This window comes from Gymnoscopelus braueri, assembly GCF_963280865.1.
Source record: "Gymnoscopelus braueri genome assembly, chromosome: 24".
In the NCBI taxonomy this organism is placed as follows: Eukaryota; Metazoa; Chordata; class Actinopteri; order Myctophiformes; family Myctophidae; genus Gymnoscopelus; species Gymnoscopelus braueri.
In genome coordinates this window covers 40,444,169-40,467,875 of record NC_137626.1, presented here as the reverse complement: position 1 = coordinate 40,467,875, position 23,707 = coordinate 40,444,169, and the positions used below count along the sequence as shown (strand labels likewise).

Sequence of the window (23,707 nt, the reverse complement as noted above, 5' to 3'; positions counted from 1 at the left end):
TAGAGTTTAAAGTTTTCCTCCTCACATACAAGGCTCTCAATGGACAGTCACCAGTATATCTCAAAGAACTCATCGAGCCCTATAAACCAGCCAGAACACCATTGCGTCCACAGTATGAAAAAATCGGCGGTCCGGACCAAAATGCCAGGGCTGAATTTTGGTCCCAGTCCGGCCCTGGGTTGTATGAACTGGATAAAGTTAATGTTTAATATTGCAGCTCCGAGACTGGACACAGTGGACAGTAGTGTAGCTCTGATCCATAACCTAAGGAGATCTCCTTCTAAGGCCAGAGCTATAGTTTGACCCACTTTGCGCAGCGCACTGGTGTGTAATTAATTATTTTTGAGCACGTTATTTTCTGCATGGGTGTTAGGCTACTTCCTACTGCATAATGCATTCCAATGATCCCAACGATATAAGACCTTATTTTATTTTTTTGAATCAGGACAATCATAGGCTGTAATAATTTAAAGGAATTATCCCCTCAACACTTCTGTTTATAAAAATAACTATCAGACAAGCACCCATGTCTGTACTTTTTTTTTGAGAGAGAGAGATTACACTGGTAGCTGTCCAGTGCTGAAATCGCAAGCTTGTAGATCGGCCATTTTATTATAATAATAATGCTAATAATAAGGTGGGTCCGTGGGGCAGCTTAGAGGGGCTGGGGGGGGGGGGGGGGGGGGGTAGGACACGTGGCCGACGCGGTCCGTGCGGTCGGTCGGGAGCATGGCTCGGGCCCGGCAGGCGACGTGCGTCGGGACCTAAGGTCACTAAGCTCGCTGAGGTTGCGACCTTAGCGACCTCGGTGGCTAAGGTAGCGGCAGCGACGGGTCGGCTCAGTCAACGACCTGTTACTCAGTCATCCACCTGCTGCTCGTCGGAGGTCGTTGAGGTTGCAACTGAGGTCGCTAAGGTCACGACCTCAACGGAGGTTGCGACCTAGGTCGCTAAAGTCCCGACACACCTCACGAGTCGTGACCAAGCATCGCTAGTCACGACTCACGACGTCCAAGTCTCGACCTTAGCCGCCTAGGTCGCTAAAGTCGCGACCTCAGCGACCTTATAGCGACCTTAGGTCCCGATGCACGTCGCCTGCCAGCTAGGTCGCCAGCTAGACCAGTGTGCCAGGCTCCCGACCGACTATCTATCTATCTATCTATCTATCTATCTATCTATCTGCGGTAGAGTTCATGTCGGAATTAAATTATTATATATATAATATCATCATATTCTTTATTATGGTGGCGAAATTGATGCTATTCAAGGATTATTCTTATTCTTATTCTTATTCTTATTCTTATTCTTATTATTATTATTATTATCATTACCCTTATTATTATTATTATTATTATTATTATTATTACATTTCATATATTTCTTTGGCCATGTTTTGTACATTTTCAAAACACTTTTTTTCATTGGACATATTTATAAATTGTTCGATGTGAAACATATATTTTATTTGCAGTACGGACATCGATGCACATACGACATATCACACAAGACACAATGCATGCACAGTTCAATGTGAAACTTTATTCATGAACCAAGGGACCATAATATATATATATCTATATAATAATGTATAAATACTCTATATACTCTACTTCCTTCTGTGGTGACATTAAACAAATGACAAATAACAAAATTATATATTTTTTTCCTTAAAAAAAGCCACATGATTATATTTAACAGGCTGTACAAAAATAAATAGTGTTTGAATATTCTGTACAAAATAAAAAAGAAATCAAGAAATAAATGCACCTTCGCAGAAGGTAGGAAAAACTTCCTTATGAAGCATTAGATGGACACACACACACACACACACACACACACACACACACACGCGCGAGCACACACACGTACACCTCTTTGGACTATGGTCAGAACATGCATGTGATCGGTGGCAATAATTCATTTGTTCCCCTTGATTTTGGTTGCGCACCGACAATTACAGATCTGCAAGTTCACAAGGCATTGCAGCACAACGTGTTGTGAACTTGTAGATCTTCTATTTTCTGTGTTTGACACATACGCGCAACCAAGCAAAACTATACATACTCACTATGCTGATTGTATCTGTCCAACCCAGCTTGGACAAACCACACACACACACACACACACACACACACACACACACACACACACACACACACACACACACACACACACACACACACACACACACACACACACACACACACACACACACACACACACACACGCATGACATTGGCACTGGCAGCATTGTTCATGTCGCTGCAGTCTGGCTGCAGTTCTACATCTTCACAGCCAGGTGGCGCCAGGCCACCCAATGTGACTTTTACACTTGACCCAAAAAAAGAAACAAGTCTGTGGCAAGAATAATGGCTGTCCACTTTCGACAGGGAGGCCGTGAATGGAGAAGATCGGATCGTCTTGACACAATGGAGGTGGTTTGATGAGAAACGTTAGACCGCTGTCCTTAGCAAGCGCCCTGATTGCATCTGGATTCTAGGGGATCCCCATCAAAGTGAGTTCATATACTGTAGCATCAAAATCAGTTTTATCCCTGTTTATGTACTTTGGCTTTTCTACAAGCTCACAACGCGCCGCGATGCAATGCATTGTGGGCTATTGAAAACACAAATCTTCTCTTCTCGGGGTCCCTTGCACAACATCTTTTCAGACGGGGGTCAAATACATGTTGAATTTGGACGGTTTGTGACGTGAAAACATTTGTGAGGCACAGTTCTTTAGCAAGCGCCCTGATTGCACAAGTCCAGCAACGGCCGGGGCCGGTCTTTGGGGTCGCAGCTGTCGTGCGTCAGTGTGCGTCCCTCGTGGCCCACGCAGCGCAGCGGCCGCTTGCGGAAGCCCCGCCCGCACGTCTTGGAACAGGCCGACCACTCCCCCAGGAGCCAGGAGGGGCACGGGTGCGAGGCGCACTCCCGCGACACCAGTGGCCGCAGCTCCTCGGGGCAGTCGGCGGACGGGCGGCCCTGCGGGTCGGAACACGCCACCTCACGCTGCTGCGTGCCTCCGCCGCAACTCTGCGAGCACGGCCCCCACTCCCGCAGCGTCCACTCGGCCCCTCCCACCTCGCGGATGGCGTTGATGGATGGGCGGCGCCCCCCGCCGTTGGAGTTGGAGTTGGCGCCGTTGTTGCTGCCGGCAGGTCTGGGAGCGAAGTAGCTGAACTTGACGCGAGGTCTCGGGGAGTCGCCCACAGACAGCACCTGGAGACCAAGGGTGGAGAGTCAGTAAGTACATTTACTCGAGTACGATACTTCAGCACAATGTTGAGGTATAGGCTACACTGACTTTACTTGGGGACTTCCATTTTTATTTAAGTGTGCCTGCCATGTAATGGCAAAACACTTATTGTAATCCACCATACTTATTAATACATATTTATTTATCCTTGCAAAATTCGATTGACCATAACTGCCGCACCGTTTACACAACCCCGCCAATATGTGCATCAAAACGTGCGGCTTGGCCGGGAATGATGTGCTCGGAAATAAAATTTCCGTTACGCGTTACCATTGCGACGTTATTCGCAAAACAACAAGTTTTTTGGCCGCATGCCGCGCCCCAAATGCTACTCCTCCCACACGGTTGAAAAAGTCTGCGGCAATGTATACAACAAAACGTGCGCAACGACCGGACCAACCAGGCTTTTACTTTTCTCGCCGTTTCGCGTTACCACGGCTACGTAATCGGCAAAACCACGTAGCCACGCCCCCTTTTTAATCCCCCATTCGAACCCAGGGGGGACCCATGTTTTTTTTTTCTTTTTTTCAAAATTTGTTTTTATCCCCCCAAAAAAAATATCATTTTTTTTTTTCCAGAATTATTTCTTAAATTTTTTTTTTCCCACCCACACACTCTGAGGGGTGTGGAGCTCAATGGTGCAATCCGGAAGTGGATCTATTCACTTCCGGTTTTAAAAAGTGCCCAAAATGCTCCGAAGCTTTGAGGACCTCCCGTAAGTGGGGGTCTGCCAACAAATGCATCAGACCCAAAAGTGGATTTATTCACTTCCGGTTTTGAGAAATGCCCAAAATGCTCCGAAACTTCGCCTAAATGGGGGTCTGCGAACAAATATATGCTCAGTTTTTGCCTCAGACCACCAAAAGTGGGTGAAACAAGCACTTGAAACCATTTGAGTAATTGTTTATATATAATTGTTTTTGTTAGACTTTTTTCAAACATTGTTTTAGATGCTCATTTTTTCCTTACATTTTTCGTCTTTTTTGCTTTCCTTTTTTAGTTTTTGGTTTATTTTGTATTTATTTTTTAAATAATGTTTTGCTGTTTTTTTTTTTTACCCCACCAAAATAGACCACCCAAAAACCTGTTAGGAGCACGTTTCAGGCCATTTGGAGTCAATTAGGTACTTTGTAGTGAAACTATTTTGAGTCTAAATAACATGCAATCTAAATGACAATTCATTACATGTTTCATATCATTTTTAGTTACTTCTACTTCACTACAGCTCATTGTACTTTTTCACTTTTTCTCTTTTTCACTCAGTTTTAGTTACAAGTTACTTTATAGATTTAGATACAAACTTGTATCGTGACATTGTGAGCTTGTAGCTCGGCTATTTTAGAGAGTTTGAAAAAAAAATTGAACCATTTTTGTACATTTTGCAATACTTTAGTACTTACACACGTAACAAATTATTTACATTGTGGTATTGCTACTTTTACTAACAAAGTTTCAGTAAAAATGTGTAAAGAATATGAGTACTTCCATCATTGACTACAGCAGTGGTTCTCAAAGTAGGGTCCGGGGACCCCCAGGAGTCCTTGGAGGGTTTCCAGGGGGTTCCCAAAACAATGGGTTAATATCCACTTATACATTGGCTATTCAAGAGTTCCGAAAATGTTTGGAAAATGTTGAATAGGTTTGAATTTCTTCTCTTCTGGCGCAAAATATTTTCCGATGGGGGTCCCGTGACTAAATACATGTCTATTTGGGGGTCCTTGACACGAAAATGTGTGAGAACCACTTTAAGAGAGTATTTCTACTTAAGCAGTGGTGTAAAGTAACAAATAACATTTACTCAAGTACTGTAATTAAGTAAAGTTTTGAGGTACTTTTATATTACTGGAGTATTTCCAATTTTCAATGCTTCTACTCCACTACATCTCAGAGGCAAATATTGTACTTTTACTCGTAACAGAGTACTTCTACATTGCAGAATTGATACTTTTACTCAGGTAAAACATTTGAGTACTTTTTCCACCACTGTACTTAAAGGGCAAGACCACTTTGGTAGAGCTTTGGGTTGTGTAGTTACCTTGCCATGATGTAACTCCAAAGGTGGACTAGAAATCTAAAATAATTGTTCCATTGTTTAGAAATGATAATTCAAAATATGCTCCTCATTGACTTACATTGTGCGGTAAAACAGCTCTCAAAGTCACTCCTTTAGCACATAAACGAACACAAACAAAGCTGATTCTGACAATATAGATCACCACCAAACCCAGTACTGTTTTTTTTTTTAATAAAAATGTCAACTTCCTGTTGATTTTACTATTTGAAGATCCGGATCCGGAACCGCGGATCCAGTCCGGGTTTTCTTCTTAATAAAAATAGCAAAATCAACAGGAAGTTAACATTTGTATTTAAAAAAAGAACAGTACTGGGTTTGGTGATGTTCTATATTGTCTGAATCAACTTTGTTTGTGTTCGTTTATGTGCTAAAAGAGACAGTACAATGTAAGTCAATGAGGAGCATATTTTGAATTATCAATTTCTAAACAATGGAACAATTATTTTTGATTTCTTGTCGACCTTTAGAGTTACATCATGGCAAGGTAACTACACAACCCAAACCTCTACCAAAGTGGTCTTGCCCTTTAAGTAAGACATATCCGAGTACTTCCACCAGCACTGACCTGTATGGTGATGGCCTCGGGGAGCGGAGAGAAGCTGCGCAGACGCTCGAGCGCAGCAGACGATCCGCTGTAGCGGAGCAGCGCCCCCTTCAGGGCGATGTCGGTCTCCAGGGTCATCAGCTTGTAGTCGCCGTTCAGCAGGTAGCCGCCGTCCTGCCGACGCACCGCCAGGTAGCTGTTGTCATGGCGACCGTTGCCGTGGGCTCGCTGCTTGACGTCCAGGTGGGTGGCGCCCGCCGGGATGGTGACCACGTCCTGGTAACCTGGCCTGGAGGGACGGCAACACAGAAGGGTAAAACTTAGACATGAACATTTTAATTTATGTATCATATTTATTATAGCTATTAAATTGATTTTGATATAATGCTATACAATCAGTGGTGGAAAAAAATACTCAAATGTTTTACTTCAGTTAAAGTATCAATACTGCAATGTAGAAGTACTCTGTTACAGGTAAAAGTCCGGAATAAAACATTTACTTGAGTAAAAGTACAACAGTATTGGTATCAAAATGTGTACCAAAAGTAAAAGTACTAAAATGTTTGAAAATAGCAGATCTACAAGCTCACAACGTGTCGCGATGTGACGCGTTGTGAGCTTGTAGATCTGCTATTTTCAAATAGCCTAGGTATAAAACAGGGCTAAAGCGGTTAATAACGTAATCATTTATATATTATATTATAACGTAATCATTTATATCTGCAAAGTAACTAGTAACTTAAGTTCAAATAATTGTAGTGGAGTAAAAGTACAATATTTGCCTCTGAGATGTAATGGAGTAGAAGTAAAAGTATAGACAATTGGAAATACTCCAGTAAACCAAAAGTACCTCAACATTTGCTATGAGTAAATGAGTAATGTACTTAGTTACTTTACACATTTAAGTAGCCATTAGATTGTTTTATTTTATTTATAAAGCCATTAAATTGAATTAAACTAAATGTTGATTATGAAACGTTTATCTTGATGTAACTTCCAATAAAAATATGAAAATCTAGCTGTACGTTTTTGATGGAACGTATTCATTCCAATCAGTGGTGGAAAGTAGTACATTTAGTCAAGTAGGCTGCTTCAAATGTTGTGATACATGAGTATGTCCATTAATTTCAGCACGTTATACTTCTACTCCACTACATCACAGAGGCAAATATTGTACTTTTTACTACACTATCATTATTTGAAAACTCAAGATAACTACAAGATACTTTGCAAATGTATGTACATACATGTTGTTGGATGCATATGCTATGTGTACATAAGTAGATACGCTGAGTCTCTTTTTTTATTCGTTCTTTTTTTCAATTCCCTTGCCCCCCCCCCCCCCCCCCCCCCCTTCTCTCTTATTTCTCTTTTCTGGAAACAGTCAAAACGATGGAGCTTGCACAAAAACATATTTCACCCACTGTTTTACACCTGTAAACCTGTGATTGCAAAACATACATTAACTCATTAAGCCCTATTTTATACTCCGGCTATTTGAAAATAACCGATCTGCAAGTTGACAACATGTCACAATGTGATGCCTTTTCAGCTTGTAAATTGGCTATTTTCTAAATAATTCAATTATTGAAAAACTTTTGAAAAACTAGTGCATTCGCAGTGTAAGTATATTTAGATTACAATAGCTTTGTACTTTTACTCAAGCAAAATTTAAGACATACGACTTTTACTGATTAAATGTAATCCATTGTATTATAATTAACACATAAAGCTGTTTGTATTCAGTATTCTTACCGTGCGCGCTCCAGTGATCCAGACACTTTCTTGCAGGTGGATCCATCTCCTCCACACAAGCCACACTTATCGAAGCGCCGCGTGGATCCGATGACACGATCACACCCTGCCTTGACACACTGGCCCTGAACACACACTGAGGTGGAGTCTGGACTGCAGGGTGTCCCATCCGCCACCTGAGGGCAGCACAGACACATGAGAAGAAACATTAAGAGCTCTGTCTACTGAAGCAGTTGTATAACAGCAGTGGTGGAAAAGTACTTTTGAAGTGAGTAAAAGTAGCAATAACACAATGAAGAAATACTCTGTTAGGGCGCGCTCCCACCGCACTTTTATTTCACCTCTGGGGCGGAATCTGCCAATGCTTTGTCAATGCAAATGCGTGGATTCTTGGAAAGACCATGAATCCATTTTGTATTCAAAATTTGACTTGAATAAAAGTACCAAACTATTGGCATCAGAGCACACTTACAGAACCAAAGTATGCACAACGATAAAAAATGTATCTTTAAAAAAATTGCTGATCTACAAGCTCACAAGCTTACAAATCAGCTATTTTCAAATAGCTGAATTATAAAATAGGGCTTAAGTGTTTTGTAATAATAATCCAGAACTACACTAAAGTTGTCAAGTAATTGCCATGGAGAAAAAAGTACAATGTCTGTCTCTCAGAAGTAGAAGTTTAAGGTATCAAAACATATAAATAATCTAGCAGAGTAACTGTACCTCAAAATGTTACTTCATTACAGCACTGGAGTAAATGCACTGTTACATTCCACCACTGCTGAAGCAGTTACATAAGAATGAAAGCAGACACTCTTCTGCAAGAAGAACGTGTTACGTGCTTAAGGCTGCGTGTCAAGGTGATACGCCAATGTTTAGGAGATATTACCAGTGGTGGACAAGTAGGCTACTCAACCTAAAGTATAGATACTCCTGGTCAAATTTGTCTCAACCACAAGTGAAAGTTTCTCAGTCAAATTGACTTAAAGAGTTGCTTTTAAATTACCTAAGTATTCAAAAGTACAAATTGCTGTATTGCAATGGAGAAATGATCTCACATTTTTTTTAAATAGACAATCTATAAGGGAGCTTTTGGATTGTCTATTTTCACTAGACCTTTTGAAATATTTTTATTTTGTACATTTTGGTCCCTTCCTAAAAGAAAGTGGTGTCAAAAAGCAATGGCCGCGTTTCCCAAAGAGATTCGTAGAGATGCTGCGTAGAGATGCTGCGCAGGTCCTACGACGGGTCTTACGTGCGTCCACACAGGCTGCGCAGTACCTTAGCAGGCACGTAGATTTCAGGTCATGCGTAGCCTACGCAGCTTGCGTAAGAGCCTCCTACACAGCTGGGACTCGTCGAAACCTACACTCTACCCTCATTAGTAGAAGCTGGTTGTGCCCTACGTGCCATCTAAACTGGCTTCAGGAAACACCATCGTCGTAGGTTCCCAAGTCCACGGCGTTACGTGTCTGCTAAAACTACATTCGGGCAACAGCACGCACATATCCTACTCTCCTCCTACTCCTGGGAGAGGCGTAGCCCTGAGTGCTGTCCTACGCAGTAGTTTGTTATCTGTTAGCAAAATAGATCTATGAAAAGACCGACCACACACACACACACACACACACACACACACACACACACACACACACACACACATATAATTTATATATATATATATATATATATATATATATATATATATATATATATATATATATATATATATATTACGGCCGGGCCGGTGCGTAACGTGCGATGCCTACCCCAAAAAATAGACATACAAGCTGTCAACGCACTGCGACATGCCGTGTCTATAGCTTGCAGATCTGTTCTTTTGGGTAGGGCGGGCGGCTGCGCTGCTTCGTCCTCTATGCATGAACCCGAAGTTTACAAAGTGTACTCTCACGGATGATCCGATCGTCTGATAAAAATATTAAGCATATGCCAAGTTAACTAAAGGTATATAAATGATGCTGAGCTAAACATGTTTCCTTAATTTCGAAGTTTTATAGTTAAACGTTATGATGAAAGTCCCCAGTTCCTCTCACAAAGTGACAGCTGTTGCGCTCGCCATGTTTATGAATGGTTAAAAAATATTTTGTATATAGCAGATCTACAAGCTCACAACGCCTCACAAGCTTGTAGATCTGCTATTTTCAAAATATTTTAATACATATTAAATTTGGGAAATGGGACATTCTGCATAGGACCTTTACTTTTGGTATTTTAAGTATATTTACATAGTTATATTTACTTGCATAATGGGGACACTTTAGTGTTTTATTTACCTCTTTATGTCACCTCACCTCTGTAATTTAATTCATAAATATATTATTCAAAAGTTGTATTTGGAGTGGACTGCTTCAGGACATCTGACAGTTGGCTCTGGTATTTTTATGATCCATTTCACTGTATATATTTGCAAAGGGTGTTTAAACTGCTGTGTAGTGTAGGACAGCACTACGTAGTTTACGTAGGCTTTACGTAGGCTTCGTCCAGGAGGTCTGTACGTGCATGCTGTCTCCCGTTTGTAGTTTTAGCACACACGTAACGCTGTGCGCTTGAGAACCTACGCCGATGGTGTCTCCTGAAGACAGTTTAGATGGCACGTAGGGCACACACAGCTGCTACTAACGAAGATAGTGCGTAGCGGGGTTGCTACTGCGCAGCTGGGTGGAGGCTCTTACGCAGCTTCTAGGCTACGCACAAGCTGAAATTCGTTTGGGAAACCCGGCCAATATTAGTCTTTGAAATGTAATGGAGTGAAATGCATAAGCTTTACACTACTCAATTCTCATCTCATCATTACTGTCCATTAATGGCTCATAGACAAACCACAACCATGAGAAGAAAAGGACCACGCAATGATTGGTTTTTGATAGTTTGATAATCAATAATTTTTGCTATTCGGTTTTAAGTTTAAGTTTGCCCAGTGAGTAAATTGACTTAGTTACTTTCCACCACGGCCCTCACCTTAGACTTGAGTACAAAGAAGTATCCGGTGCCCTTGGCCCGGCAGACCAGCTTGCAGCGGTCTTTGGGGGACACGCCGGCATACTTGGGCACCCACTCCACCCCATCCCCTGAGCCGAAGGACATCTGGGAGGACATTTCATTATGGGCCAAACACTGTTCCTCCCGAAAGGACAGACCTGTGGACAGACGGAGAGAGAGAGACAGAGAGAGGGGTTAGATTCCCTGCTAGTTCACCCTAAAACTTTGTGTTGACAAGTAAAACCAAGTACCACACTTGTATATAAAAGCTGATGATTAGCAGTTAACCCATTAAGACCGGGAATGTATCTGTGTCATTTTCAGATTTCTTTGGCTATTCAAAAATAGCAGATGTGCAAGCTCGTATAGATCTGCTATTTTTTGAAAAAAAAGGAAAATGTGTGCAAATCTTTGAATATACATTTTTAACTCAAAGCTTTGCTTCTGGGGATTCTTTAATGTCTTCTAGGATTTAGAAGACATTAAAGAATCCCCAGAAAACAGTTTGTTTTATTTGTTATGTTGCTATAATATCAGTGGTTCTCAAACTTTTTTCATGTCAAGGACTCAAAATGTTGTTCCAGGGACCCCCAAAAGCAAAGATTTGAGTTAAAAATGTTCGCTTTAAAAATATATAGACATTCAAATATTTGCACAAATGTTCATGATTTTTCTTTAAAATAGCCAAAGTAGAAAAATATGTTTAAAGTGGTTACACAGATGCGTTCCCGGTTTGAATGGGTTAAGGGTGGGGGTAAGTGATAATTTTCATTAAATCGAATCGAATTTAATATTTTATTGACGGTACATAGTACAACGGGTTAAAAAGGTCCGACTGAAGGTAAAGTGCTTCTCTTACCGTTGGTATCGGGACAGAGTTCCGTGTTGCAGGAGCGATATTGGATCCTCTTGCCTTCGCAGTACTTGCCGCCGTTCCGGGGAAGGGGGCTGTCACAGTCTCTGAAGGAGTACTGTACCCCCCCGCCACAGGTCCGAGAGCAGTCCCCCCACGGACCCCACATCCCCCATCCACCATTCACTGCAGTCTGAAAGGACAGCAACAAAAATCACGTTATAGTGACCACATTATACCAGCCTGGTAAACACTGGAATACACTCATAATATATCCATTTCTGGAATTCATCGACTTAACGATTGATCCCAATAGGCTCTGCACAGCAGCCATACTGGAAAGAAATCGGGCCTCTTCCTTACTTCCTTCACAGGTGTTACCAATGATACTAATGAAGGCTCTGTTCCATTCTGGTCAAACAGAGTCAGGGTGCTGCATGTTGGCTCACTGGAAACACTCTGCTACACCAGTGGGTCTCAAATTGTCGTGGTTCCTTGGGGGGGGGGGGGGGGTTCCAATGCCCCCTTACGGGTGTGTATAACTCTGTAAGGGGCCAATGTGTAACCCTTACGGGTCCATTTGGTTCCATTTGTACGCTCTCAGAGTTATGGGGGTCCTTGAAATTAAAAACGTTTGAGAACCACTGTGCTACACTAAACGGAACAGAGCCTTCATTAGTATCATTGGTAATACCTGGCCCAATTTATTTCCAATTGCTGTGGCTTGCTGGCTGCTGTGCATAGAGCCTATTTGTAATAAACTGATTAAAAAAAATTCAATCGAGTGCCTCTACGAACGTAGGGACATTCTCTGGCTTTCGGTCTGACGGTTGCATGTCGTGACATCCCCAAACCCCGCCAGTTGCTTACCTGGTGCTTGGCAGCCTGGCTCTTGGTCAGGCACTGTCCAGCCAGACAGTAGCTGTCGTGTCCGCACAGCGTTCCGTCGGCCCAGGGGAAGTTCTTGGTCTGGCAGACCAGCAGGCCGTTGGTGGTGGTCACTGTGCACCAGAGCGCCGCGCACGTGCTGCTCAGGTCCGGACAGTGCTGCGATTCCTCGCCGAACGTCAGGCGACACTGGCGGTCCGCGTCGTATGAAACGCCTGGGAGAGCCTTGAAAAGGGGCGGAGACAGACAGTTATTATAGTTAACAGAAAATTATGAAATAATTAAACTGAGAATCGAAAAAAATAATACTACAAATTTGTGTTAACTGAAGTAAAAATAAAGCTTTACAAAACAACTACTAACTGAATTATGTGTTAACTAGAACTGACTAAAATCATAGTCTTTTTTTAAATATATTTCATACATGAGCCTAATATTTTGAGTGGATATCGTATCTATAATATTTGAGCTGTGTCAGTTTTAAGCCCTGTTGTTAAAACAATTGCATCACACAAGGCGTGTAAAATTCTAGATCTGCTATTTCTTACTATTTTTCGAACCTTTTTGAATCTCGCCCCTGACTAGCCCATATTTGAAAAAATATACAAAAACTAAAACTAACCCTACGGCTAATACGAACTAAATTACACCAGCAAACCTTAAACTGAAGTTGAAGACAAGAGAGTCTGAAATGAAATACGAATACAAACGAATACAATGACTAAATCTCTACTAACCTGGGGCAGAGGTTGGGATTTGGCGGGTTTGTCGAGCAGGCAGCGCCCGTGTCCGTTGTCCAGGAAGGTGGTGACCATGAGGGCGGAGCATGGGGACCAGGGCTGTGATTGGTCCAGGTTGGACAGGGTGGACGCCATCATGTGAGACCCCCAGTGGTCTCCGTTCACACCGGAACACAGCTGAGCGTCATCGTGAGGCATGTTGAACACATGGCCTGCAAAGGGAAAAGGTTTGATGTTTAGCTTAATGTGTAACTCTCTTACACGCGTGTGAATAGAAAACATAGGCCCGTTGCACTGTAGGACCCGGGAATCACCTTGAACCTTTAGGGGCAGTGGTTTTCAAACTTTTTCATGTCAAGGACCCCCAAAATGATATGTATATAGCTTCGGACCCCCCATCTCAAAATATTTTGTTCCAGGGACGCCCCAGAAGCAAAGATTTGAGTTACAAATGTGCTTTAAAAATATATATATTCAAAGGTTTCCAAAACTTTTCACGATTTTTTTTTTGCAGATCTACAAGCTCATAGCGCATCTGCTGTTGTTGAATATCCAAAGTATAAAAGGTTAAAGTGGTTAATATGACTGTGATGCTATATTAACACATTTGGGAACCCCCTGGAACCCCCCCCCCCCTCAATGACCCCTCCACTTAGAGAACCCATGCTTTAGAGACCGTACCGCTGTAACGCCACTACCTTTTTGGTGGTAACTAGTCGTGCAACTACTTCGTCTTTCCAAATTATTATGGGATTTTTGCTCTGTGCATTATGTGAAAATAGCCGACAACTTCGATTAGGATTAAAGGTTTATAATGATCCGACTTCTATTCTCACACAAGACCCGTCTGTGACCTCCCTCTCTGCTCACTGCAGCTGCGGTATACTCGGACCCTTGCCGTCCTTAAGATTTGCTGAGGGGGCACCCTTCAATCCTTAAACTGTTTCTGGATCACATCAAAAATGTAATTGTACTCCCGGTATCCTACACATGTCTGTAGTTCCAGTTAATCGATGGGTCCACTCAACCTTTTAAACCATATTTTTTTGCCAACCTGCCTGTGCTGAATTTGACACGGGAGGCGCACTACTGATCAAGAACGCGCCTCCATGTCTATCCGTCTGCTACAGCCTATACGGCAGGCAGTTCTATAGAAAGACTTATTTTAATGTATGTTGTTGAAGACATGCTTTCTATTATAGGCTATCAACAGTTAGTCTGTTGTGTGTACGGCTTTCACCCTAGTGAGCTACAATAGATGAAAGTTAATTAAGTTGTCATCTTTCGCCACAGCAATACACATTTTTTATTTTAATATTGAGGCAAAAAAATTGTTAGTTAGTTAGTTTCCCAAGTAAATCATTACTTTTATAATGCTGAGTAATTTTTTTGACAGCAGCAACTAGTAACTATAACTAGTAACTAATTGAAACAACACAGGTGATGTGTAACTGAATCAGTATTTTCACCGGCCCTGTTCCATTTTGAACGGTCCACTCACCCAGTTCATGAGCCACAGTGAAGGCAGCCTGCAGGCCGTCATCCTCAATAATGGAACAGCTTCTGTCAGGGTCACACACTGTCCCCACGTCTGCCATGCCCAGAGTGTCACATGAGTGGGCACCACACAGGTCCTATCCACAGAGAGAGAGAGAGAGAGAGAAATTACATTATGACTTATTCTATTGTCTCTGACTCAACCACACACACTCATCCACACTGTTAAGCTAGATTGACTTAGTTGCACGTTGGTGTTGTGCACCGAAAGTAGCAGATCTACAAGCTCACAACACGTCTCGCTGTGACAGGTTGTGAGCTTGTAGATGTGCTATTTTCGGGGCATGATGCCGCATGCAACAAAGTATATCTAGCCTTGGATCAAGGCTGACAGAGATTATTTAAGCGATTCTCACATTTAGCCTATGTATCTCTGTCATGGATGCCAACTCCAAACATCCACAGGAATTCCATCTTTAATGTCTCCATAAATATACATTCAACATATCATTCAACAAATAATGCTTCATGATGAACCCCTTGAAATGGCAAACATTGTTCTTGTGTGTTATATAAAGCATGGGAGAGCTTTAAGTTCATTGTGTGCGGACATTCCCTTCTTTTTAACCCATTAAAACCGGGAAAGCATCTGTGTCATTTTATACTTTGGCTATTAAAGAATAGCAGATCTACAAGCTCATAGAGTGTCACTTCATGCCACGCTATGAGCTTGTAGAACTGCTATTTTTTTTGTATTTATTATTTATTTTGCTTCTGGGTGTCCCTGGAAGAAAATATTTTGAGATGCGGGTCGGCAGCCAAATACATGTACATATCAATGTTGGCGGTCCTTGATATGAAACATGTTTGAGAACCACTATAACATATGTATTTCAGAAAACTGTTAGGATTTAGAAGACGTCTGTAGAATCGGGCCTCAGGTCTTAATGGGTTAAAAGTATATCAAGCCCTTAAACCACCCCCACCCCCCCCCCCCCCCCTTTTACTTTACCGGAGTAGGCCTACTTTTACTCCACTACAATTATTTAAAAACTTTAGTTACTAGTTACTTTGCAAATATAAATATATTACATTATAAAACATACATTAACCACTTTAGCCCTATCTTAAACCTAGGCTATTTTCAAACATTTTAGTACTTTTACTTTTGGTACTTTAAGTCAATTTTGATATCAATACTTTTGTACTTTTACTCAAGTAAATTTTGAATTCCGGACTTTTACTTGTAACAGAGTACTTTTCATTGCAGTATTGATACTTTTACTTAAGTAAAACATTTGTGTACTTTTCCCACCACTGCCCCTTACCGTGCGTGTGAACAGAACCGCCGTGTCGTAGTGCTCGGGGTGGCGGTCTCCGGGAGGGTTGTGCTGTCTCTGCCACTGGCAGAAGTTCCGCAGGGTCAGGGCTGCGTTGGACGACACCTGGGGTCCTTTCTCCTCCTCGTAGACCACCAAGAGCTTCACCACCGCCAGGCTGATGGAGTTATGGATGCTAAGAGTCCAAGAAACACAATACCAAAAAAAAAAAAAGGAAAGACGCACATATTTAGGAGATTTTCTTTATCCCACTGGGAGGAGACCCTGTGGCAGACCAAGGACCAGATGGGGGGATTACATCTCCACACTGGCCTGGGAACGCCTCGCCATCCCCCAGGAGGAAGTGGCTAATGTTGCTCAGGAAAGGGAAGTCTGGAGCTCTCTGCTGAAACTGTTGCCCCCGCGACCCGACTCCGGATAAGCGGTTGAAGGTGGATGGATCAAGCCCCCAGAACCCCAGTGGTTTCATTGAAGCGGAATGGACATGCTGGCCATTTGAGGTACTGCAGATGGGGCCACTGTCGGCGGTAACGGTGGAAGACGGTGCTCGTTCATGAGTCAAGCCTCGGCGCGCTCACGAATAAACTCTATGACGCAAAACGCGTCACCTCTGTGACGCGCAGTGGCCCCAAATAGGCCTCGCCCACCACATTTCCAACCCGGAAGAAGGGGTTAATTCGCTTCATGCGCTGGGTGAGCAACTCAATGCAAGTGGATGGGAGGGGATATCCGGTGCCCTCTCTATAATTTTTTACTCTATGGGATGGATGGATGATGGACATTTTACTTTAAACCCATTTAAAAATTTTAAAAATAGCAGATATACAAAATCTGCTATTTTTTTTTAAATCGTGAAAGTTTCGTGCAAATCTTTGAATATATATTTTTGAAAGCGAACGTTTTTAACTCAAATCTTTGCTTCTTGAACAACATATTTTGAGATGGGGGTCCGCGGCCAAATACATATAATTGTGTAAAAAAGAAATTGTACATTTGTAGAATCCCCAGAAGCAAAGATTTGAGTTACAAATGTTCATTTTGCACAATTTAAAAAAAGAATAGCAGATCTACAAGCTCATAGCACGGCACTTGGTGCCACGCTATGAGCTTGTATGTCTGCTAATTTTTAATAGCCAAAAGTAGAAGATAATGGTCATAGTGGTTCAAATCTAAAATGACAGATGCTTTCCTGGTCTTAATGGGTTAATTAATATTACACGTTTTGAACATTAGGGCTTTTTTTTTCACGTGTCCTATCAGGCAGAGTAATACATTAGCAGATTTCTAAGGGATTTCTGAAAATAAAAAACAAATGTGTGAAAACTGCCGAGCTGCAAGCTCAGAGAGCTTTATTGCAGATCTGCTACTTTCGCTGTTAAAAAGGTTTGGGGAGCCCCTGGGTTTAAGTCAACACCTACCTGGGGTGGCGGGGTACAGGCGCGATGCCACGGCCATGAAGGTGAGGAGGTACGGCTTGAGCCCGGCACCGTGGAATTCGGCCATGGACTGGTCGGCCACGATCATGATCTCCAGGTACCGTGGGGTGGACACGAAACGCCTGGTCCTCTGATGGGAGGCTGGAGGAATGGGAGAGAGAGAGGGGGTATTTAAGTATTTTCACTCGAGTACTGGACTTGAGCATAACTCTGAGGTACTTTCCGTGTGTTGATTTGTCACGCTTCTATGGTTCTCAATGTATTTTTTCTTTTATTTCAAGGACCCCCATAACTGACAGCAGTGGTGGAAAAAGTATACTCAAATGTTTTACTTAAGTAAAAGTATACTGCAATGTAGAAGTACTCTGTTACAAGTAAAAGTCTGGTGTTCAAAATTTACTTGAGTAAAAGTACAAAAGGCTATTCTCAAATAGCCTATGTATAAAATAGGACTAAAGTGGTTAATGTATGTTTTTATAATATAATATTTTTATATCTGCAAAGTAGCTAGTAACTAATAAGTTTTCAAAGAATTGTAGTGGAGTAAAAGTACAATATAAATATTAGTATTGGAAATTGGAAATACTCAAGTAAAGTACAAATACCTAAAAAGTGTACTGAAGTACAGTACTTGAGTACATGTACTTAGTTACTTTCCACCACTGACTGGCACCACTGACTGGCAATGGACCCTCACAGGTCCATTTGGTTCCATCAGCACACTCTCAGAGTTATACACCCGTAAGGGGACATAATGGAAACCCCTCAAGGAACCATGAGGGTTCCTGGACCACACTTTGAGACCCACTGTTCTACTCCTCTACATTTCAGAGTCAAATATTGTACTTTTCACTCCACTATGATAATTTGACAGCTTTAGTTACAAGTTTGGAGATGTAGGGCATTAATGCAAAACATACATTAATCACTGAAGCCCTATTGTATTCTTAGCCGTTGGAACTTGTGAGGACAATACCTCACAACGTGTTGTGATGTGTGAGCTTGTAGATCTGCTATACTTTTGAAAATTAATTAAAGAAATGGTGAAATAGAACATTATGCATGATAACTATGTTTACTTTGGTACTGTGAGTATATTTTGATGCCAATACTATTGTACTTTCCCTCAAGTATAATTTTGAATACAGGACTTGTATTTATAAGAGAGGGTTATTGCTACATTGTGGTATTGCTACTTTTATTTAGGGAAGGGGCTCTCAAAGTGAGGTATGGAGACCCCCAGGGGTCCTTGAGGGGGGTTCCAGGGGGTCCCCAGATAAATGATTGATATTTAGGAAATAGGAACCAAATGGATCCTTATGGGGCTGTAACTCTAAGAGTGTACACATTTGGTTCCATATGTACACGCTCAGAGTTGTTCCAAGGGGTCCCCAACAAAATGTGTAATATATATATATATGTATATATACATCAAAATCAGTTTAAACACAGTTTAAACACACAAATATTTTGACTTTTTCACCTGGCACAAAACAATGTTTTCAGATGGGGGGTCCGCAGCCAAATACACAATAATTTAGGGGTCCTTGACATGAAAAAGTGCAAGAAACACTGCTATAGGTTAAATACATCATTGCACTTCTTCCACCATGAACTCAGCGTCACTCCAAGGGTAGCCCCTCCCCGGCTCCATCCCCCTCCCTTCTGCTAAATTCCTAAAAATGACCCTTCTGCAGCAGGGCAACGTTATGAGAGAGAGACACTGAGAGAGAGAGAGAGAGAGAGAGAGAGAGAGAGGAGAGAGAGAGAGAGAGAGAGAGAGATGAGAGAGAGAGAGGAGAGAGAGAGAGAGAGAGATGAGAGAGAGTGAGAGAGAGAGAGAGAGAGAATGGGGGCTTCTTGGGAATAAATTACGACTGCCAGCGGTGCAATGGGGCAAAGTAACTGAATACATTTACTCAGTGGGGCGAAGTAACTGAATACATTTACTCAATTACTGTACTTGAGTAAAAACAAGGTACTTTAGTTTATACTTTATTGAGTTTTTTCCATGTCTTGATCCTTTATATAGGCATTGTCTACATTGTAGGCCTACTCCATTGCAATTATTTCACATGCTTTAGTTAATAGTTAATGTGCAGCTTTATATTCTTACTAGACTGTCTATAATATAATATAATTATATTATATAATATTAAAATTATATTATATGATTAGACTATTACATTAGATCCGATTAGATCAGAATTAGAATATTAGCCTAATCAATCACGTTATGAACCAAAACTCTTATAATGTTGGGCTATTTTTTCGAATAGACAATTAAGTAGGCTATATGAATTAAGTGCATAATGATCAATAATTATGGTTCACTAAAGTTGATTACATCAGGGCCGGACTGGGACCAAAATTCAGCCCTGGCACGGGGGGGGGGGGGCTGTTTCAGCCCAGCCCTACACATGAACTCTGCAGCCGCACTGAGGCCCCTGCTGGAAAGCATCCCAGCCCAAACATTAACGTAACTAATAATTGGGCCACACGACCCTGAAATGACCGTAATAATCCTAAAACGGGAGCAAAAATATTTGATTTGATTTTTTTTTTTTTTTTTTTTTTGGTGGCCCAGCGGCCCACTGGCCCGCGGCCCACCGGGCATTTGCCGGTACGCCAAATGGCCAGTCCACCCCTGGATTACATATGATTCTGAAACGGACTGTCTGCATAGTGAGTACTTTTACTTTAAATCGGAGTAGGATACTTCTTCCTTCCCGCCCCGATTACGAGTGAGTGTGTGTGTGTGTGTGTGTGTGTGTGTGTGTGTGTGTGTGTGTGTGTGTGTGTGTGTGTGTGTGTGTGTGTGTGTGTGTGTGTGTGTGTGTGTGTGTGTGTGTGTGTGAGAGAGAGAGAGAGAGAGAGAGAGAGAGAGAGAGAGAGAGAGAGAGAGAGAGAGAGAGTGGAGAAAATCCTTCTTAATAGGGTAAAACAGTGAGCTAGTGGTGCTAGTCTCTCTAGTCTGCGGCATTAAGAACTCCTTTAAGGCTACTTAGTACCAGGCGGTGGGTTTAACACAGTGTCGGCTCTGCCCTGCCCCGCCGCCCTGCAACCTCCCCTCACTCACTACCCCTCTTTCTTTCTTTCCCCTGGAGGCTACTGGAGCTGTCTCCTCCTCCTCCTACTCGCGTCCACTGTGCGTAAAAGGCAGCTCCGATTGTACATTAACTCTTACCGTGCACCCTGCTTTATATTACGCCCTGACTGTCAAATATGACTTATCGTGACACTCTCATGCAGTGGCAGAAAAAGTACTCAAAATGTTTTACTTTAGTAAAGTATCAATACTGCACTATATAGAAATACTCTGTTACAAGTAAAAGTACAGAATTCAAAATTGACTTGAGTAAAAGTACAAAAGTATTGGTATCAAAATGTACTTAAAGTACCAAAAGTAAAAGTACTAAAACGTTTGAAAATAGCCGTTGTGAGCTTGTAGATCAGCTTTTTTCTAATAGCCTAGGTATAAAATAGGGCTAAAGTGGTTACTGTATGTTTTATAATGCGATAATTTATATCTGCAAAGTAACTAGTAACTAAAGTTTTCAAATAATTGTAGTGGAGTAAAAGTACAGTATTTGCCTCCGAGATGTATGTGGAGTAGAAGTAAAAGTATTTGAAATGGGAAATACTCCAGTAAAGTAAAAACAAATCCTCAAAAGTGCACTTAAGTACAGTACTTGAGTAAATGTACTTAGTTACTTCGCACCACTGTTCATAAGCCCAAAAACATCGTTCCATTGTACCTGGCTGCTGCTCTCCAGCAGCCACGCGCTTGGCCGCCCACTCCTCTGCTGGCACCCTCCGCGCCTCATCCTCGTTGACCCCGCACTTGGAGCCCCCCTCCTCGGTGAGAGATGCCCGGCCTCTCCGCCGAATAACGTGGACCACCTCCTCCTCCTCCTCCTCCTCCTCCAAACCGCTGTCATTCCTCCGGGGCTGGATGAAGTACTCTTCCCCCTGGAGGTAGAATCCTCCCTTCAGGCCGCAGCCGCACAGGTTGACGGCAGCAGCGGAGCGCGCATCCCCGTTCACCGTCCCCGAGTAGAAGCAGCCGGGCTCGGCTCTGCTGTCCGCCAACACCGGCCCCCCCCCCGGGGCAGACCCGCCGGAGCCAGTCCCCACGACGTGGAACACAAAACCCGGCGCCAGGAAGCTCTGATCGGGCTCCAGTCGCAAGAGCAGCTCCCGGCCGAACACGTCCAATCGGTAGACCCGCGTCTGGGCCTCTTTCTCCCGTTCCTCCACGGACAGGACCCGGTGGTCTTCCTCTTCGGAAGGCCGACCCGCCGTCGGGTCCAGTCTAACCGGCACGACGACGCTCTCCTCCCAGGCGCCGCCGGTGCCTCCAGCGCGCACCACGGCGCACAGAGCCGCGATCAGAGCCAACGACACGCGCAAGAAAGAAGACATCTCCGTCAAAAATCCGTCCCGAGTTGGAAAGGAAAGACTGCAAAACGGTCTCAGATGAAGCAAAAGTAAAATCCCGTGACACAAAAAAGGAGCTTCCACCAAACTAACTTTTAACTTCCATTAAGACTGGAGAAAATGCCCCCAAATGATGCACACGCGTCTTAAAAGGAAAATATTAAAATCCAGTGCAAAACTCATTCAAAGTAGGCTTCACAGAAACAAGGTTTCATTGATTCTTCAGGTGAAAAACAAACGCAAATCTGAAAAGAAATATATAAAAAAATATATATAGTAAATTAATTCCAACAGATTGGAGCGTTATTTTGGGTGATTATTCCTTAACACAGCTGGATTATTTATAATAATGCGTGATCGCGTTGCTGGGACAGCTTTTGCTTTAAAGTCTCTTTGCTGTCCAGTTAGTTGTTGTGTCCAGCTCTAGTTTCTCAGTCAGATTATCCAGCCCAGTTCAGGGGTCTTTATATGCCCCTATCCCAGGACCAGCCCCTTTCCTGAAAAAAAAAAAAAAAAAAAAAAACTCTTTGATCTGTGAGGAGTAACTCCTCCATGCGTAAACGATCACGCACGCGCAACGCAACGCCCTGGAGCGTTGCCATAATAAATCAGTCAAAGCACGAGAGCTGTGCCTCGTCGTATGGCAGTGCGTTTGAGCCCAAACACTGAGTACATTACTCAAGAACTGTATTTAAGTAGGCCTACATTTTGAGGTATTTTTTTACTCTACTGGAGTATTTCCAGTTTTCAGTATTTTACTTCTACTCCACTACATCACAGAGGAAAGCATTGTACTTTTACCCCACTACAATTATTTGAAAACTTTATTACTTTGCAGATAAATTATTATATTATAAAACATGCATTAACCATGTCAGCCCTGTTTTATATATCGGCTATTTCAAAATAGCCGATCTACAAGCTCACAATGCACCTAGATCAGCTATTTTCAAACATTTTAGTACTTTTACTTTTGATATTTGAAGTATATTTTGATGCCAATACTTTTGTACTTTTAGGCCTACTCAAGTAACATTTTGAACACAGGCCTAGTATTTTTATATTTTGGTATGCTACTTTTACTTAAGTAGAATATCCGAGTAGTTCTTCCACCACTGAGGGGGAGACAATGGATCCAAGCGAAGCCCTATGGCTGCAGTGGCCGGGTCTCCTCGCTCTGTCTCCGGGGTTGAGGGGAGAGCAGAGGGGCCAGTGAGAACGGTTCAACTTCTTAAGGTGGAACGGCGAGGGCTACAGGCTAGTCTCCATTGTAGAAATACTCTGTTACAAGTAAAAGTCTGGTATTCAAAATGCACTTGAGTAAAAGTACAAAGGTGTTGGCATCAACATATAAGGTACCAAAAGTAAAAGTAGCTACTCATTATGCATGAAATGTCCCATTTCACTATTAAAAACAAGAAAAATTAATAAAACATATTTTGAAAATAGCAGATCTACAAGGTCACGGTGTGTCGCACACGCACCGCTTTACTCCAGTAAAGTACCTCAACATTGGACTTAACAGATATTTACAAAATGTTTCAAACATAGTGAAAATAGCCAATCTACAACCTCACAGCGCGTTGCATTGTGACACAATGCAAGCTTGTAGATCTGCCATTTTCAAATAGCCGATGCATATTATGTTTAAAGTATAGTTAAGCTGAGTATGATGCTATGTTAACAAATGTAGCTGGGGTCGGGACCCCCTCAAGGACCCTGGGAGTCCTCCCACCTCTGGGGTGGAACCACAAAACAGAGCAAAGTGGGGACTTTGCTCTGTTTTGTGGTTCCACCCCCGTTAAAAGAGGAAAGTAGAGCACAAAAGCACATTATCCCAAATATCACTGTATCCTTAAATAAACTGGATCCAAGTTGA

The 23,707-nt window shown here is 42.4% G+C and overlaps 1 protein-coding gene across 1 annotated transcript; it reads right to left on the bottom strand.

Annotated features, from left to right (window-relative positions):
* Positions 1-1,519: 1,519 nt before the first annotated feature.
* adamts1 (ADAM metallopeptidase with thrombospondin type 1 motif, 1) lies at positions 1,520-22,246 on the bottom strand. Its single transcript, XM_080422891.1, is given in 12 exon segments — positions 1,520-3,221; positions 5,898-6,165; positions 7,632-7,807; positions 10,614-10,792; positions 11,494-11,680; positions 12,358-12,600; positions 13,113-13,327; positions 14,617-14,749; positions 15,941-16,127; positions 17,371-17,381; positions 17,384-17,529; positions 21,147-22,246. Coding segments are annotated over 12 exon segments (2,895 nt in total). The 5' UTR covers positions 21,814-22,246; the 3' UTR covers positions 1,520-2,738.
* Between the last annotated feature and the right edge of the window lie 1,461 nt (positions 22,247-23,707).